Genomic DNA, 19,864 nt, shown 5'->3' on the forward strand with positions numbered 1-19,864 from the left:
TTTTTCACTTCGAAAACACTGCGGGTCACGTGTGTCCCTTCGAAGCTTCCGTAGTTAGTCACATGAGTTCGCAGATTGTTTGCAGCAGCAGCTGATTCGAAGCTGTCATAGATCAGTGACAAATCTCTCAGAGTGATATAAAAGATGATTTTATGTGAACGTTTCCGAACATCGACAGTGATTTGACTCCTTTATCCGCTCTAACTGTAGAGTTTTTAGATCAAAAGCAGAACCGGAGCAAAACATTGTATCAGACGCGACGCGTGACGCGTCCTGTCAATCAAATCTCGCTACAATGTTTCGATGTGTTACAGTTGTAAATATATCACAGTAGAGATTCAGTTGAGGAGACTGATTTTGTGTTTTAATTAATAAAGAGTATCAACAGAACGCAGCGCGCGTCTCTGTCAGGCGGTTTCGCAACATGCAGCTACACTGATTTGTCTTATTATTTATTTGCATGTAAAATCAGTGGCTCTTTTTAAAGGACCAACATGCTGCGATGGATTTTGGGGGGTCGAGAGGCTCAGGGGACAGTGGAGGTGAGTACAAGCCACAATAAACCACAGCTAGAGTATGTGGGTGTCTCTATGAAAGTGCTGTCTTATTCATTTCCAAAACAGATTTCTTTAAGACTCACATAGAGAATGTCGTTAAGTGTTCATAAATTGCATTGTAACATCTATTAATATATGTAAAGATACAGCTGTACCCGGATTGACAGTTCAGACATGCTAGTTGTCCATAAAGTCTCAGAAAGTGGTTTATTAAAACATAATTGCAAGTAGGCCTGTTACAGTAGCCTATATATATAGTGCTGTCAGATCAATTAATCACGATTAATCATCTAACATAAAAGCACTATATATATATATATTAGTGCTGTCAAATCAATTAATCATGATTAATCGCAACTAACAAAAGTTTTTAATATACAGTACTGATCAAAAGTTTGGAAACATTACTATTTTTAATGTTTTTTAAAGAAGGATGCATTGGATCAAAAACAGTAAAAACTGTAATATTGTGAAATATTATTACTATTTAAAATAATGGTTTTCTATTTTAATATACTTTAAAATATTTATTCCTGTTATCAAAGCTGAATTTTCAGCATTATTACTCCAGCCTTCAGTGTCACATGATCTTTCAGAAATCATAATATGCTGATTTATTATCAATGTTGGAAATAGTTGTGCTGCTTAACAATTTTATAACATGTGATACTATTATTAGGATACTCTGATGAATAAAAAGTTAAAGGTACCATCGAACGTTTTTTTTTACAAGATGTAATATAAGTCTAAGGTGTCCCCTGAATGTGTCTGTGAAGTTTCAGCTCAAAATACCCCATAGATTTTTTTTAAATAATTTTTTTTTAACTGCCTATTTTGGGGCATAATTAGAAATGCGCCGATTCATGCTGCGGCCCCTTTAAATCAGCCCCTTTAAAACCCCCTGCTACACTGTTAGAGAGATTTATAAAGAATGAAGTTGTGTTTATGAATTATACAGACTGCAAGTGTTTAAAAATGAAAATAGCGACGGCTCTTGTCTCCGTGAATACAGTAATAAACGATGGTAACTTTAACAACATTTAACAGTACATTAGCAATGTGCTAATGAAACATTTAGAAAGATAATTTACAAATATCACTAAAAATATCATGATATCAATGATCATGTCAGTTATTATTGCTCCATCTGCCATTTTTCACTATTGTTCTTGCTTGCTTACCTAGTCTGATGATTCAGCTGTGCACATCCAGACGTTAATACTGGCTGCCCTTGTGTAATGCCTTGAACATGAGCTGGCATGTGCAAATATTGGGGGTGTACATATTAATGATCCCGACTGTTACGTAACAGTCGATGTTATGTTGAAATTTGCCTGTTCTTCAGAGGTCGTTTAAACAAATGAGATTTATATAAGAATGAGGAAACAATGGAGTTTGAGACTCACTGTATGTCATTTCCATGTACTGAACTCTTGTTATTCAACTATGCCGAAGTAAATTAAATTTTCAATTCGATGGCACCTTTAAAAAAGAACAACATTTTTTAAAATAGAAATCTTTTGTAACAATACACACTACCGTTCAAAAGTTTGGGTTCAGTAGTTTTTTCCCTTTCTATTTTTTTTTTTTTTAAAGAAATTAATACTTTTATACAGCAAATACATTTTAAATTGATAAAAAAATGATAGTAAACACTTATATTGTTATAAAAGATTATTTTGAATAAATAATGGCTGATGAAAATTCATCTTTGCATCACAGAAATAAATTATATTTTAAATTATATAAAATTAGAAAAGCGTTAATTTAAATTGTAATAATATTTCACAATATTTCTGTTTATTCTGTATTTTTTATCAAATAAATGCAGCCTTGAGACTTCTTTCAATGCATATATATATATATATATATATATATATATATATATATATATATATATATATATATATATATATATATATATGTAATGAGTCAAACAAAATTTTTTTCAGAAAATTAAACATTTCATTCATTAATACAATTTATTCACTCTAGTTTAAAAAATGGTAATAAAATATGACACTTCAGCAAAACATGGTCAGGTCAAAGTGTCTGAATAATTTTTGGTTCCAAATTTTTATCAGTTTTACTGGTAGTCCACTGTTTGAAGAATTTTTGGGTATAATATGTCACAGTTTACTTTATTTTGCTATCCTCACTTACATAAATGAACTATAGTGTCCTGCACCCACTAGTAAAAATATATCAAAAATGTCTGAATAATTTTTGGTTTGACTGTATATATATATATATATACATACACACACACACACACACACACACACACACACACACACACACACACACACACACACACTAGTGCTTTTATGTTAGATGCAATTAATTGTGATTAATCGATTTGACAGCACTAATGTATATATAGTTAAAATGTATTTTATTTAATACAGTAAGGAAAAGTTAGGCTGGACAAAAAAGACTGAAAAAAAAGAAGCTGGTATCAGCCATACATGATAAAAGTCACAAAAAGTCCAGTTTTGCAACATAAGCCATGTCCATTTTGTTTCCATTATTTACCAATAAGCAGAAGATAAGAAGCAAGTTTCAGTGTCCAGTTCTCCTAAAGACTGGTCTTATAGTTGCACGAGTGCAGAGCATGTATCAGAGAGACAAGCCGACGCAGTCGAGCAAACAGCAGTCATTTCAGCACATTCTGTGCTAGATTGAAGCAATGATTCGTTTGTCTATTATATTCGCTCCGTGGGCAGAAGAGCGCGGCGCTGTTCATTGGCGAGGAACAGCCCAAAAACTGTTTCACGGAGATGCAGGTGCTGAAAGGACACTTTGACATTGTTCGATTTCTGGTGCAGATTGATGACTTAAGGTAAGCAATCCTCTTCTCCTCTTCTTCTGCCTCTGACCAGTGATTGACAGCTAAGACTGAGCCAGATCCTCTCCAAAAGCAAACTTACAGAGCGTGACAAGAGCTTAATCATCACAGCTTGAGGGAGTTTGGTGTGTGTGCACTTCAACATCCACTTGATAGTGTCCATCAGTTCTGGGCCTGTCCGCATTAACCGCCGCTTTAAAAAAGCTCATGTATATACAAACACGCAGCACAGGGCAGTGTAACGCAGGGTTTATTTCTCTTGAAGTGTGTGTGTGTGTGTGTGTGTGTGTGTGTGTGTGTGTTACGGCTGGCTGCTCCCGGTGATCTCGTTGCAGTAGGAGAGTTTCAGGTGAGGGCAGTGTGCAGAACGTCGCTGATTGCTTTTAGAGTCCTGAGTCCTGTTTCTCTTCTGTGAGCCCTTCCATACTTCCTGGTCTCATCCCTTTATCATAGTTTCATTCTCCTGTTCTTCCTGCAGACAATTCATTTCTGAGCTCAAGAGGTCAAAGGTGACCTCTGCAATTGTTAAAATCCAATCAGAAGAGAAAAACTGTCATAGTGCATGCTTTTTATTTCACCCAGGCAATGTTGGTGGTAGCACTTTATTTTACAGTCCTGTTTCACATGTACATACTATGTACTTATTGTAGTAATGACACTGAGTAATAAATAGATACTATCCCTTAAAGCTAACCTTAATCCATGTAGTTACCTTACATTACTCAGTAGTTTTGTGGGTAAGTAAGTACACTGTAAGTACATTGAAAGTGCATGTACTGTAAAATAAATTGCAACTGCGATGTTTGATACATTTTGTGCTTTATTGTTTGATTTAACCATTCAAATAGTCAATGCAAAAAAAAAGTAACATGCCATCTGTGTGTTTTTGTGATTGGCAGGTTTGCATCTGCAGGAGACGACGGTCTGGTGCTGATTTGGAATGTTGAGGTGAGCAGAACGGAACTTTATGAATATGCTAATCGTTTGTTAATGATATGGTAAATACATGAAATAGGTCAGCCTGGTGCAGGTTGATATTCTTTTGGCATAAATAGTGTAATAAATAAAATTACTAATAATATTATTAGTATAATAATATTAGAATTAATAATAATTGATTGTTATTAATAATGCCTAATTTTAAGACCTTTGCATTGTGACACCACAGTTCTGTATACACATACACAAACTTTTATGTTAGATGCAATTAATCGCGAATAATCGATTCGACAGCACTAATATGTGTGTACACGCATACACATATATTATATATTTACAAACTTTTATGTTAGATGTGATTAATCACGATTAATCGAGACGACAGCACTAATATAAATACACACTATATATTTACATTTTTGTTAGATGCAATTAATAATTAATTGATTTGACAGTACTAACACACATACATTATATATTTACAGACTTTTATTAGATGCAGTTAATCACGATTAATCGATTTGACAGCACTAATATATACACACACATATCTTTATAAACTTTTGTTTAGATGCAAGTAATCATGATTAATCGATTTGACAGCATTAACACACACACACACACACACACACACACACACACACACACACACACACACACACACACACACTAGATATTTACAAACTTTTATGTTAGATGTGATTAATCACGATTAATCGAGACGACAGCACTAATATAAATACACACACTATATATTTACATTTTTGTTAGATGCAATTAATCACAATTAATTGATTTGACAGTACTAACACACATACATTATATATTTACAGACTTTTATTAGATGCAGTTAATCACGATTAATCGATTTGACAGCACTAATATATACACACACATATCTTTATAAACTTTTGTTTAGATGCAAGTAATCATGATTAATCGATTTGACAGCATTAACACACACACACACACACACACACACACACACACACACACACACACACACACACACACACACACACACACACACACACACACTAGATATTTACAAACTTTTATGTTAGATGCGATTAATCACGATTAATTGAGACGACAGCACTAATATAAATACACACACTATATATTTACATTTTTGTTAGATGCAATTAATCACAATTAATTGATTTGACAGTACTAACACACATACATTATATATTACAGACTTTTATTAGATGCAGTTAATCGCGATTAATTGATTTGACAGCACTAATATATACACACACACATCTTTATAAACTTTTGTTTAGATGCAAGTAATCATGATTAATCGATTTGACAGCATTAACACACACACACACACACACACACTAGATATTTACAAACTTTTATGTCGGATGCTATTAATCACGATTAATCAAGTTGACAGCACTAATTTAAACACATATTTACAGACTTATGTTAGATGCAATTAATTGCGATTAATCAAGTTGACAGCACTATTTTAAGCACACACATATTATATATTTACAGACTTTTGTTTGATGCAGTTAATTGCGATTAATCAAGTTGACAGCACTATTTTAAGCACACACATATTATATATTTACAGACTTTTGTTTGATGCAGTTAATCGCGATTAATCAAGTCGACTGCACTAATTTAAACACACATATATTTACAAACTTTTGTTAGATGCAATTGATCACGATAAATCGATTTGACACCACTAATATAGATGCAATTAATCGCGAATAATCGATTCGACAGCACTAATATGTGTGTACACGCGTACACATATATTATATATTTACAAACTTTTATGTTAGATGTGATTAATCATGATTAATCGAGACGACAGCACTAATATAAATACACACTATATATTTACATTTTTGTTAGATGCAATTCATAATTAATTGATTTGACAGTACTAACACACATACATTATATATTTACAGACTTTTATTAGATGCAGTTAATCGCGATTAATCGATTTGACAGCACTAATATATACACACACACACATATCTTTATAAACTTTTGTTTAGATGCAAGTAATCATGATTAATCGATTTGACAGCATTAACAAACACACACACACACACACACACACACACACACACACACACACACACACACACACACACACACTAGATATTTACAAACTTTTATGTTAGATGCGATTAATCATGATTAATCCAGTCAACAGCACTAATTTAAACACATATATTTACAAACTTTTATGTCGGATGCTATTAATCACGATTAATCAAGTTGACAGCACTAATTTAAACACATATTTACAGACTTATGTTAGATGCAATTAATTGCGATTAATCAAGTTGACAGCACTATTTTAAGCACACACATATTATATATTTACAGACTTTTGTTTGATGCAGTTAATCGCGATTAATCAAGTCGACTGCACTAATTTAAACACACATATATTTACAAACTTTTGTTAGATGCAATTGATCATGATAAATTGATTTGACACCACTAATATAGACACACATTATATATTTACAAACTTTTATGTTAGATGCTATTAATCACGATTAATCAAGTTGACAGCACTAATTTAAACGCATATTTACAGACTTTTGTTTGATGCAGTTAATCGCGATTAATCAAGTCGACAGCAGACTTTTATGTTGGATGCAATTAGTCACAATTAATCGATTTGACAGCACTAATATACAAGCATATTTACAAACTTTTATGTTAGATGCGATTAATCATGATTAATCCAGTCAGCAGCACTAATTTAAACACACATATATTTACAAACTTTTGTTAGATGCAATTGATCACGATTAATCAAGTTGACAGCACTAATTTAAACATATTTACAGACTTATGTTAGATGCAATTAATTGCGATTAATCAAGTCGACAGCACTATTTTAAGCAAACACATATATATTTACAGACTTTTGTTTGATGCAGTTAATCGCGATTAATCAAGTCGACAGCACTAATTTAAACACACACATACTATATATTTACAGACTTTTATGTTAGATGCAATTAGTCACAATTAATCGATTTGACAGCACTAATATACAAACATATATATTTACAAACTTTTATGTTATATGCGATTAATCACAATGAATCAAGTCAACAGCGCTAATTTAAACACAAACTTTTATGTTAGATGCAATTAATTGCAATTAATCGATTCGATAGCACTAATATAGACATATATTTACATTCTTTTATGTTAGATGTGATTAATCACGATTAATCGAGTCAACAGCACTAATTTAAACACACACACACACACACACACACACACACACACACACACACACACACACACACACAAATTTACAAACTTTTATGTTAGATGCAATTATCATGATTAATCGATTTATATATATATATATATATATATATATATATATATATATATATACACACACACATACATACATAATATACTGAAACTAGTAACAATTTAATTAACAATGTACATTATTAATTAAATAGTATATTAGTATATTTTCAAATATTCATCAATACTGAAGCTTTTCTGTTCACAATATTGAGTTGTATGTATTCATATTTTGCAGCTGGTGTTATTCTTTGTTCACACATTAATAAAATAAAGAAAAATGTACTTTTTAATCGATTGCTGCCATATTACTATATAACTGTATTTACTCTGACCTCAAGCTCAATATCAGCATTTGTTTGTGTGTGTTTCAGACTGGTGAATGTTTGTTGGAGTTGCGCGGCCATACGCAGCAGATCACTGCAATGACATCATATACCTTCATCAGAGGCGGAACCGCACACACGGCGCTCATCACAGCCTCATCAGACCGAACACTCAGTGTATCCTTCTACACACATGTGCTGAAGTGTATGTGCGCTTTGTGTTGACGGTTGTCCTTAATTCTACAGCAGTTATGGGATCCAGATTCAGGAAACCGAGTGCAGAATATATCTGATCTCCAGTCCTCTGTGAAGGTACAGTATGTGAAGCGGGTTTGTGGCCACCTTCCTGTTTCAGTGTGCAGTGGTTTGGATTGTGTGTGTAAACAGGTCTGTTCCTCTTTCAGTGTGTGTCGGTGGATTCTGTGTGTTTGCACACTGATTAATGTGTCTGTTTTTCAGTGTTTGCTGGTGTTGGATCGGTTGAACGTTTGGCTCTCGGGAGGAAATGAACTGTGTGTTTGGAACAGAGACTTTGAGCTGCAGTGTAAAATGGTTCATCACAGTGATGCAGGTACACACACACACACACACATACGTTTGTTTTTGTGAATTGTGGGGTCATTCCATAGTTGTAATGGTTTTTATACTGTGCAAACCGTATTTTCTATCCCCCTACACTACCCCTACCCCTACCCCTAAACCTACCCATCACAGGAAACTGTGCACATTTTTACTTTCTCAAAAAAACTCATTCTGTATGATTTATAAGCCTTTTGAAAAGTGGGGACATGGGGAATGTCCTCATAAGTCACCTCTTTTTGTAATACCTATGTCATACCCATGTCATTATACACATTTGTGTCCTGATATGTCACAAAAACATGCGCACACACACACACACACACACACACACACACACACACACACACACACACACACACACACACACACAAACACACACACACACGAATGAGGTTCATGCAAAACAAAGACAACACAGACAGGAACTTCTGTCAAAGACCTGAAACTGTCTACATAACACACAATAACTTTAATGCAGCACATATTACTAGTATTTTTATGAACTTAAAGTGGCAACATGTAATTTCTGCAACACCGCATGTGACCCTGGACCACAAAACCAGTCATAAGTCGCACGGGTATATTTGTAGCAATAGCCAACAATACATTTGTATGGGTCAAAATGAATGAATTATCGAAGTAAAGATGAAGATACTTTGTAAATTTCATACTGTAAATATATAAAAAAATGTATTTTTGTGAGTGGATATGCATTGCTAAGGACTTCGTTTGTACAACTTTAAAGGTGATTTTCTCAATATTCTGATTTTTTTTTTTTTTTGCGCCCTCACATTCCAGATTTTCAAATAATTTTCAAATCTCTGCCAAACATTGTCCTATCCTAACAAACCATACATCAATGGAAACCTTTTTTATTCAGCTTTCAGATGATGTATACCTCTCAATTTTTAATGACCCTTATGACTGGTTTTGAACTGCCAAAATAATTGTTTTCAAACTACTTTAAAAATGTCTATTCTGCTCACCAAGGCTGCATTTTTTTTATATCTAAAATACAGTAAAAATAGTAATATTGTTAAGATATTATTACTGTTTAAAATAACTGTTTTCTATTTGAATAGATTTTCAAATGTAATTTATTCCTGTGATGTAAAGCAGAATTTTCAGCATCATTACTCCAGTCTTCAGTGTCACATGATCCTTTGAAATCATTCTAATATGCTGATTTACTGCTCAAAAAAAAAAAAACATTTTTTTATTATGATCAATGTTGAAAACAGTTGTGCTGCTTAATATTTTTTTTGTGTGAAAACTGTGATACATTCAGATTTTCAGGATTCTTTGATGAAATGAAAGATCTTTTGAATAGTAATAGAAATAGATGAATAGAAATCTTTTGTAATGCTATACATGTCTTAACTGTCACTTTAGACCAATTTAATGCACTCTTGCTGAATAAAAGTGTTAATTTCTTAAAAAAAAAAAAAAAAATCTTACTGACCCCAGTCTTTCAAACAGTATATGTACAGTGTATTTAAAGAATTATTTTAATACATCTTCTGCTTCATTCTGAAGGAATCTCAGCCATGGTGGAGTTACCGAAGAACTTCATTGCAGCTGCCATGGATAAAGAGATTGGTAACTGAAAAATAATTTTATATCTAAAATAAATTAATGGTACATTCAACAAATATGTTTCAAAAGATTTACACTCAAGTACAGTTCAGTTTAAAAATCCTCTGAGTAGTAAAAACTTTTATGTTTTAGCTAAAGCTATTTTTTTTAGTTAAATGAATGATTTCTGATGTTTCAGTGATTTTTAAGTTGAACATGTCTGGCTCAGACATTGCGGTTATGGCCATGCGTCATCTAGCTGACCATCACGACACCATCCATTCTCTCATCAACATCAACGGTGAGACATTTGATAGCAATCAATACCAATTTTCATTTCTCATACACACATTAAGATCGTTTTGTATCTACTACCAGCTTGTGTTGAGTATTGTTGTGCTTAGTGCTGGTTATTGTTCATCTCAGACGGCTTGTTTGCGAGTGGCTCTCATATCGGTGAGCTCATCATCTGGGATTCAGTTGATTGGACGATCCAGGCTTATGAGCTCATTCTGTGGGAGGAGCCAGCAGGAGAAAGCCAATCGGAGGTCAGACTGACTCACCAGAAACAGATCGAGAGGTCGATTCAACACATGAGCTCAGATGGAGAGGTAAAGGAGCGTTTACCTTCCATTGCATTTATGTATGATAATTTGCCTTACATAGTTCAAACCTCTTTCAGTTTATAGTGGCAGCTGTAGGCAGTGGTCTGTTTGTTTATAATGTGCCGATGAAGAGTGTGGTGGCGTACAGGAAGATGGCCCACGATTCGAATGTCTTGCACACCATGCTGCAGGAGGACGGGTATGAAAGGCATCAAATACTTTCTCAAATACATCTTTCATGAAGCATTTCAAAGTGTTTTATATTTGTTTTGCAGGCACTTGATGTCGTGCTCCGAGGACGGTAGTGTGAGAATGTGGGAGTTACAGGACCTCCCCCTCCCTGCTGAACCCGCCTCCTCAGGTGAGCAGGACACGCCTCCTTTTGACAGCGCAAACACCTTCAGATCTCATTTCAGCTTCTGTTTTATCTCTTAAAGGACCCCCATGTCATCCAAGATGTCTTTCTTTCTTCAGTCGAAAAGAAATTAAGGTTTTTGAGGAACATATGCCAGGATTTTTCTCCATATAGTGGATTTCACTGGGGTTTAGTGTTGTTTTTGGCGGCCTGTTTTAATTTTAGTCTCTTTAGTCTGATTTTAGTCAATGAAAATTGTATTTTAGTCTCTTTTTAGTAATGCAATTCTATTTAACACAGTCAATATAGTATAAGTACTTAATAATACAGACAAAACCAAAATTTTCTTTTAGCCAAATCCATTTTAAACAGTTATCTTATTATATTATTGTTACCTTATAGATAATACCTTATAATGCCTTGAGATGTCTCTTAACCCTTTAAGACCCGAAGGCTTTTTAGAGTGTTTTTTTGTTTTTTTTTCTGAGCGACAAACACAAAAGTAAAGACTCATAACTCAAAAGGTCAAAAGGTAGGTATCATTTGATAGAACACTTTTTAATTTTTTAGAAAATATAAATTACATTACATTTAGACATTTTCATGCTGAAAAACTGCTGATAAAAGACAAAAAAATATATATATATTTTTATAATTTTTATTTTTTTGTTTGACATGGAATAACTCAGGAAAGCAATAAGATCAGAGAAAAATAATTTTTTGACCATTGGATACACACTGCATCCCGGAAAGATGAGACACGTTTTTAGCCAAGTATGTTAAATCATTTCCTGTGTAATATCTTGTGAACAACGCAATATATTATGTTGAGTTTGGATTCATTTCGTAAGAATCTGCTTTAAATAATGATGTGCATTTTCTATGATCTGTGCATTTTTTATGAAGTTATGAGCACGTGAAATCTACATATTTCCCTACATATCGGTCCCTTTCTCTGTGTCAGACTTAACTTTGTTTGTTGTCATTTATGCTAAACTCACCGCAGCTACATCTTCTAAATAATGCCGCAAATCGGGCTTGAGAAAGTGACGTCGCCTGCGTCTGCGCAGTGCGACCTGATGCAGCTCCTGAAGTGAGACACAGGAAACAAATACTGCAAAATAATAATAATAACGTAACTAAACGAGACGAAATAACGTTATAACATTTCGTCTCATCTCATCTCGTTTTGGTCAACGAAAATTAAGAGACATTTTAGCATAGTTTTTATTTTGTAAACCACATTTAGTCTCGTTTTTATTCGTCAACAGTATTGCATTATACGTTTAATTATAGTCATCGTCACATGACCAGCATTCACTCCGCGTCTCTTTTTCGTCACGTGATAAAGGTTCGTTGACGACGATATTTAGTCATAATTTTCGTTGACGAAAGCAACACTACTGCCCACTGAGCAAATTACGTCCAGAAGACGTCTTTTTGAGGTCTTGTCTCAGGTTGAAAAGACGTCCACTGAGGGGCCAGAATGAAAGTTTTTATGACGTCTTTTTTTGACGTCTTCTGGACATCCGATATAGACGAACACGCGGAATCACCAAAGGAGAAAAATCAAAATTTTTAAGCCACCATCGTGGAGATGAGTCTTTAGTTGGGCTCTTGACCCTTGCCTTATTAATATTAGAGTTTGTTTGGGCAGTTAACTGAGTCATAACAAGGGATTGAAGGTCCAAATGTCAGTTTCAGTGCAGCTTCAAAGAGCTCTACACGATCCTAGATGAGGAATAGGAGTCTTATCTAGCAAAACGATCATTTAAAAAAAAAAATGACATACTTTTTAACCACAAAATGCTTGTCTTGCACGTGTGACATTGGGCAAAAAACATCTCATTTTCTCCTCCAACTTCAAAATCGTCCGTCATCTTTGTTTTACCTTTTTTGTAAAGGCCGTTTGACTTAGTCTTTGCATGATCACTTTGTAAACACTGGATCGGTACTTCCGTCCACGTCACAAGTGACCTTTCCAACACGATTACGTAATGCGTGGAGCATCGCAGAGCAGTGCACGATGAGCATTTGTGGTTAAAAAGTATATAAAAATGTATTTTCTTTACAAAATGACCAATCGTTTCACTAGATAAGACCCTTATTCCTCGGCTGGGATCGTGTGGAGTCCTTTGAAGCTGCACTTCGGACCTTCAACCCGTTGGTAGCCGGTGAAGTCCACTATATGGAGACAAAATCCAGGAATGTTTTCCTCAAAAACCTTAATTTCGTTTCAACTGAAGAAAAACAGACATAAAAATTTTGGATGACATGGGGGTGAGTAAATGATCAGGTCCTAATCCTAATCCTTTAAATACCTTCTCACCCCTTTCCCCGTACCATCACAAGCCACATCCTTCCTTCCCTCTTTCTGAAATTGATCCAGATGTTCTCGTATCATCATTTGTTTCATCATCCTGTGTGGAGAATGTGTGTGTTTGTGTGGGTGGTTCAGTCCAGCTGCTGTAAAATTATTACCTGAGTACAAACACCAATATTTAAATAGCCAATAGAAAAACAGCTTTATATCTTTCTGATGTTCTTAAATTGCACATAATTCAAATGCTATTAATAATAAACTATGATAATAAATGTTATTATAATATAATAAATGATAGTATAAAATATTATACTATTTATATTTATTAATCTGGGATGCTTGATTCTGATTGGTCTATTGCAGAAATTGTAATTTGGGGATAATGTCTATCTGACTGTATCCTTTGCTTATAAATTGTAAATATACCTTTTAATATTATAATTATTTAGTTATAATAGTTAGACTTTACAATAAGGTTTCATTAGTTAACTACATTAGTTAACATGAACTGAGAATGAAGAATACTTCTACAGCATTTATTAATCTTAGTTAATGTTAATTTCAAAATTTACTAATACATTTTTAAAATCAAAAGTTGTATTTGTTAAAGGGTTAGTTCACCCAAAAATGAAAATGATGTCATTAATGACTCGCCCTCATGTCGTTCCAAACCCGTAAGACCTCCGTTCATCTTCGGAACACAGTTTAAGATATTTTAGATTTAGTCCGAGAGCTTTCTGTCCCTCCATTGAAAGTGTATGTACGGTATACTGTCCATGTCCAGAAAGGTAATAAAAACATCATCAAAGTAGTCCATGTGACATCAGTGGGTTAGTTAGAAGTTTTTGAAGCATCAAAAATACATTTTGGTCCAAAAATAACAAAAACTACGACTTTATTCAGCATTGTATTCTCTTCCGGGTCTGTTGTCAATCCGGGTTCACGACTCCGCAGTGATGCTGCTGACGTAAGACGCTGCTGACGCGTTATCTGGTGCTCCCGAGCTTCGTTTACAGTCTGAGGGAGACGCACGCTGTATTCAAGCTATTCTACATTGTTTGTATTTTGGTATTGCTATATTTTTTTAAAATGGTGCATAAGTGTGCATGTCGCACATGTCCTAATCGCCAAAAACAACTACGTAAAAGTGCATTACCAGCGCCGACAGATGAAAGGATTCAATGGAATCAATTCAATGGAATCAATTCAATAGAAAGGATTCCGGAAGAGAAGAAAATGCTGAATAAAGTCGTAGTTTTTGTTATTTTTGGACCAAAATGTATTTTAGATGCTTCAAAAACTTCTAACTAACCCACTGATGTCACATGGACTACTTTGATGATGTTTTTATTACCTTTCTGGACATGGACAGTCTACCGTACATACATTTTCAATGGAGGGACAGAAAGCTCTCGGACTAAATCTAAAATATCTTAAACTGTGTTCAGAAGATGAACGAAGGTCTTACGGGTTTGGAACGACATGAGGGTGAGTCATTAATGACATCGTTTTCATTTTTGGGTGAACTAACCCTTTAACATGAGTTAATGAAATGTGAACTAACATGATAATGAACATTTTTATTAACTAACATTAACAAAGATTAATAATTGTAAAAAGATATAATGCTCATAGCTGGTTCATCTTAGTTAATACATGAATGTTAACAAATGCGACCTTATTTTGCCCGTTTTATGTATGCAAAATAAATTATATCTCATATAAGAGCCAGCGGCAAATCCCCGTAGCACTGGCCGAAATGAAGCTGTTCTCGGCGGGTACACGAGCACTGAACGGCCGCTACATATATATTTAATGTGTGACAGTCTCTCATTGAATGAAATGATTTATGACTGAAAACAGATGCTTGTGGGTTTCTTTTAAAGTTAAATACATTATTATGATATTACATTATCACCAGTTTTGGGTGGTTTGGGCAATTCAGATGTTTGCTTTCTCTTTCAGGGTTTTTTGGCATGTTTGGCACTTTTGGCAGGTCCAGTAAGCAGTCATGCCCTCCTGCCAAAAAAATCCCAGAAGTCCCTGGTCTGCGCTCACTGGAACTGACCGGTGATCTGATTGGTCACTCTGGAGCTGTGCAGGTACAGTAATGTGGCATGGATGATTTTTCTTTGACTAGTGTAATTGAGTGTTTTTCTCGACCTAGTTTCATGAACTAGTTTTAGATGAAAGCTTTTGATCTTATGAGTAGAAATAGTGTCTTATTAGAAGTCATCGATCCTGGATGGAGCAGAGAATCGTTCTGACCTGCAGTTTAATTAAACTTTCTGACAGAGTGAAGGATGTGATCTACATACAAGTCAACTTTCGCATCGATCATCTGACATGTAGTCTGTTTCGCCAGCACACCCATCACATTAGCATTACGTTATTATTCATATTGCATGTTTCTATCAACTTCAGCGAGTTTTATTATTTGCTTATCTCAATGTGATTTAGGCATGCATATAAAAACAAGTCGGTGAGTAACTGATAACTGTTCTTTTAAGGCATGTACAATGTCTTATACATTCCCATCTGAGTTTGACAGAACTTTTCTTTTTCTTTAATTTTTTTTTTATTTGACCTAAAAACCTCTTCTCTGACAATAAAGGTTTGTTTGGCCAAGGCAGTGTAGGCTAACAGGAGCCCTGATTTGACTTACAGTAGCATTTTTAACCCTGAAACATAGAAACGCCGGAAGAAAGAGGATGAGAGGGGTGGAGGACAGGAAAAGAGGCGAATAGAGACTTCATCTAATGACCTACACTTCTATTATTAGTTCTGTGTATAAAGTTTAAGAATGTTGTAGTTCCTGTAGCTGGTAGAGATTCGGCTCCAGCAATGCCAAGGTCATGGGTTCAACTCTCAGGGAGCTCACATACTGATCAAATGTTTGCTGGATTTCTTGCTCAGTGGTATTTTTTTAGTCATGTTTTAGTCATGGTTTTTGTCTTTAACTGAAATGAATGACAAGATAATACTGAATAAAATAAAGTTTATTTTTATGTAGTTTCCACCTTACTCAGTATTTTTTTTCTTTCTTTCCAGTGCAAATAAACTTTCTTAAATAATGATACTTTTACTTGAGATGCAAAATGATAAGTGAGTTTATGCTTAAAACATGAACAAATATCTGCCAGTGGTGTCAGAAAAAATAATCTTGTTTTCCCTTTGAATTAAAGGGATAGTTCACCCAAAAATGAAAATTATCCCATGATTTAGTCATCCTCAAGTCATCCTAGGTGTATATGACTATGTTCTTTCAGACGAACACAGTAGGAGATATATTATAAAATATCCTGGCTCTTCTAAGCTTAAAATGGTAATGAATGGGGCTCCTGATTTTGAAGTTTAAAAAAGTGCATCCATCCATCATAAAAATAATCCCTACAGCTCCAAAGGGTTAAAGGGATAGTTCAGCCAAAAATGTAAATTGGATGTTTATCTGCTTACCTCCAGGGCATCCAAGATATATGTGACTTTGTTTCTTCAGCAGAACACAAATGATGATTTTTAACCCCAACCGTTGCCGTCTGTCAGTCAACTAATGGGAGTGAATGGGAACTCTATCAATAAGAGTTGAAAAAACACGCACAGACAAATCCAAATTAAACCCTGCGACTCGTGACGACACATTGATGTCCTAAGACATGAAACGATCGGTTTGTGCGAGAAACCGAACAGTATTTATAGCATTTTTTACCTCTAATACACCACTATGTCCAACTGCGTTCAGCATTCGCTTAGTTAGGTCTGATCGCACTCTGACAGCGGAAGTGATGTCTCGCGCATATACTTCAATGAGTGCGTCTTCAGTTTCGTGTCTTAGTACATCAATGTGTCGTCACGAGCCGCAGGGTTTAATTTGGATTTGTCTGTGCATGTTTTTTCGACTAATTTTCGACAGATAAACATCAAATTTTCATTTTTGGGTGAACTATCCCTTTTTATAAAGGCCTTCTGAAGAGAAGCGATTGGTTTTTGTAAGAAAAATATCCATATTTAAAACTTTCTTGTTTTAGACTTCTAATTTGTGACCGGTGTTTTGTTTTGCTCTATCACTTCCGCTTTTATCATACGTCAGGTCAGAGGTTAGTCTTTTGGCGTAAGTCGATTTGTGTTCGCCATCTGCCGGAAGCTAGTTATTTTAGTTTATAAAGATTTAAATATGGATATTTTTCTTACAAAAACCCATCAATTCACTTTGGAAGGCCTTTTTTTTAACCCCCTGGAGCCGTATGGATTACTTTTATGATGGATGGATGCACTTTTATGGACTTCAAAATCTTGAGCACCATTCACTCCCATTATAAAGCTTGAAAGAGCCAGGATATTTTATAATATAACTCTGTCTAAAAAAAGAGATATACACCTAGGATGGCTTGAGGATGTGTAAATTATGGGATCATTTTCATTTTTGGGTGAACTATCCCTTTTAAGTTTATTTTTCTGACCCTATTAGTAAAAGATATTTGTTCTGGTTTAAGTATAAATTCACTTGATTTTAATCAACTTTTACAGAAAACAAGACTATAATATAAAGTAATTTTGCTTCTCAAGTAAATGCCTTCATTTAAGAATTTTTAGATATTTGTACTGAAACACAAGATAAAAATACTAAGATAATCTTTACTTGCAGTGTAATCTAATTTTAGTCAATTTTAGCTGTTGTGAAATTTCAAACCAAATATTCAAACATGTCAATTCTTTCTGCTTTAGTTATACTAAAGACTGTAGAATAACACAAGACGCGTGACTCGTACTGTTTTGAATGGAAGAAAGTGCAACGCACAATATGGCGGAATAAGTCCCGCCTGAATAAGAGCCAATCGCCGATTGGTAAAGTCATCGCGTCACTGCAGCGGCCGTTAGAATCACCGGAAACAGTCAGACACGCGCCTCCGAAATGAGGCACAAGAGACACGCATTTAGGACTGCGTGTGAGAATTAGCTTGAGCCAGCATGAAAAATACAGTTTTTTGTCATGATTTGAGTGTTTAGAAACAAAATTTATGAGACAGTTGTTGTCAGATTTCATTGGTGATTTCAAATATGAAATTTAATCGAAAGCTTGGCGAACAGTTTTGGAGAATTTGGTGTTTCCCCATTCAAAGAGAGAGGAGCTGCGCTTGCATGACTGAGAGGCGTTTCAAATATGGTCGGCGAGTGAAATGACTTGTCTTAAAGGGACTTTGGTTATACTCACTGTAAGTTATGTAAAAACAAGTATTTTATGAAGTGACAATGAAACTTACAATTTTTAGAAAAAATGTAAGCATGAAGGTCCAATCCTAAACCTAATTATCAGTGAGAATATTGAGATCTTATTATAACTTAAGATTCTACGAATTAGCCACCATTTCGCTAAAAACATAAAATAGTGTGTTGGAAAGAACTTACGTAATTTTTCTGATCCTGGAACAACATTCCTGTCCAAAAATGTATTCCTACCCCTAAACCTAACCCTACCTGTTTGTTATTCCTAAAATCAAAGGGAAATGATGTGTGAATAACACTAATGTAGAAGCTCCTAACCCTGCTTTTAAGCCTAAACTTGAAGCAAACTGTAAACTTGGAGCGTTGTTCCAGGATCAACAGAGATGTTGATACAGGAACGTGTTGTATATGGTGAAATCAAGTTACTAAAAAGGCTTTTAGTAATGTGGATACGTTATGATGGAGGTCTCTGTAAATAAAGGACTCATTGTGGCTTGTGTTCCAGATGTTTCTGAGTTTTAAGGAGAAGGGTCTGGTCACCTGCTCCACGGATCACCTGCTCATCGTGTGGAAGGATGGAGAGCTGCAGTCTCAACTCCGCAGTCTCGCCGTCTTCCAGAAACTGGAGGAAAACCAGGAACTGTGATCTAAGCCGCAAAAGGTTGTGTTTTAAATATGAACACCTTTCTTTGCCTTACTAAACATTTGCAAAGCCGCATCACATCAATGTTTTAACTTTGATTGTTTCAGTATGATAAAATGCGTACAATGTTGTGATTTTAATTTGTTGGTTTTATGAGTGGCTGTTAAATCTGTTGATTTGTATATATTGTGTGATTGATGTGAGTTTGTCATTTTAAAACTGAATTTTTAAAAGTGCAATGATGACAATAAAGTCTTATTTGTTAACGTTAGTTAATTCGGAACTAATGAGGATCTTTTTGTTACCGCATGTATTAACCTTTGTTAATGTTAGTTAATATAAATAGTTGTTCATGTTAGTTCACAGTGCATGAACTGATGCATACAACTTTTGATTTGAATGTATTAGTAAATGTTGAAATACGCAGAATTGCTCATTTTTGGTTGATGTTATTGAATCTAGATAACTTAAATGAAAGCAAAATAGTGTTTTCAGTGTGATTCTTGAACGTATGCTTCCTTTTTGACGAAAGCGCAGTTGATTAAAGCTTGGCGTGTCCAAGTAAATTCA

The 19,864-nt window shown here is 34.6% G+C and overlaps 1 protein-coding gene across 2 annotated transcripts; it reads left to right on the plus strand.

Moving 5' to 3' along the window:
- Window positions 1-15: 15 nt before the first annotated feature.
- On the plus strand, window positions 16-19,864 carry wdr41 (WD repeat domain 41). Of its 2 annotated transcripts, XM_048167541.1 has the most exons (13): window positions 16-542; window positions 3,284-3,399; window positions 4,305-4,353; window positions 8,040-8,168; window positions 8,241-8,303; window positions 8,451-8,562; window positions 10,110-10,172; window positions 10,348-10,449; window positions 10,575-10,759; window positions 10,831-10,952; window positions 11,029-11,114; window positions 15,397-15,533; window positions 19,157-19,864. In XM_048167541.1, exons 1-13 carry the CDS (start codon window positions 495-497, stop codon window positions 19,295-19,297), a joined length of 1,353 nt encoding a protein of 450 aa, XP_048023498.1. In that variant the 5' UTR covers window positions 16-494; the 3' UTR covers window positions 19,298-19,864. The 2 variants fall into 2 exon arrangements, with proteins under 2 accessions (XP_048023498.1, XP_048023499.1); XM_048167542.1 differs by lacking the exon at window positions 3,284-3,399.

Source organism: Megalobrama amblycephala, linkage group LG18 (genome assembly GCF_018812025.1).
Source record: "Megalobrama amblycephala isolate DHTTF-2021 linkage group LG18, ASM1881202v1, whole genome shotgun sequence".
In the NCBI taxonomy this organism is placed as follows: domain Eukaryota; kingdom Metazoa; phylum Chordata; class Actinopteri; order Cypriniformes; family Xenocyprididae; genus Megalobrama; species Megalobrama amblycephala.

What these genes read in the sequence shown, in the direction of transcription:
- wdr41 (XM_048167541.1), top strand. Translation starts at nt 495, where the DNA reads ATGCTGCGATGGATTTTGGGGGGTCGAGAGGCTCAGGGGACAGTGGAG. An exon ending in AGGCTCAGGGGACAGTGGAG is followed by an intron (nt 543 to 3,283) that starts GTGAGTACAAGC and finishes CTCCGTGGGCAG; the next exon opens with AAGAGCGCGGCGCTGTTCAT. An exon ending in TTCTCTCATCAACATCAACG is followed by an intron (nt 10,450 to 10,574) that starts GTGAGACATTTG and finishes TGTTCATCTCAG; the next exon opens with ACGGCTTGTTTGCGAGTGGC.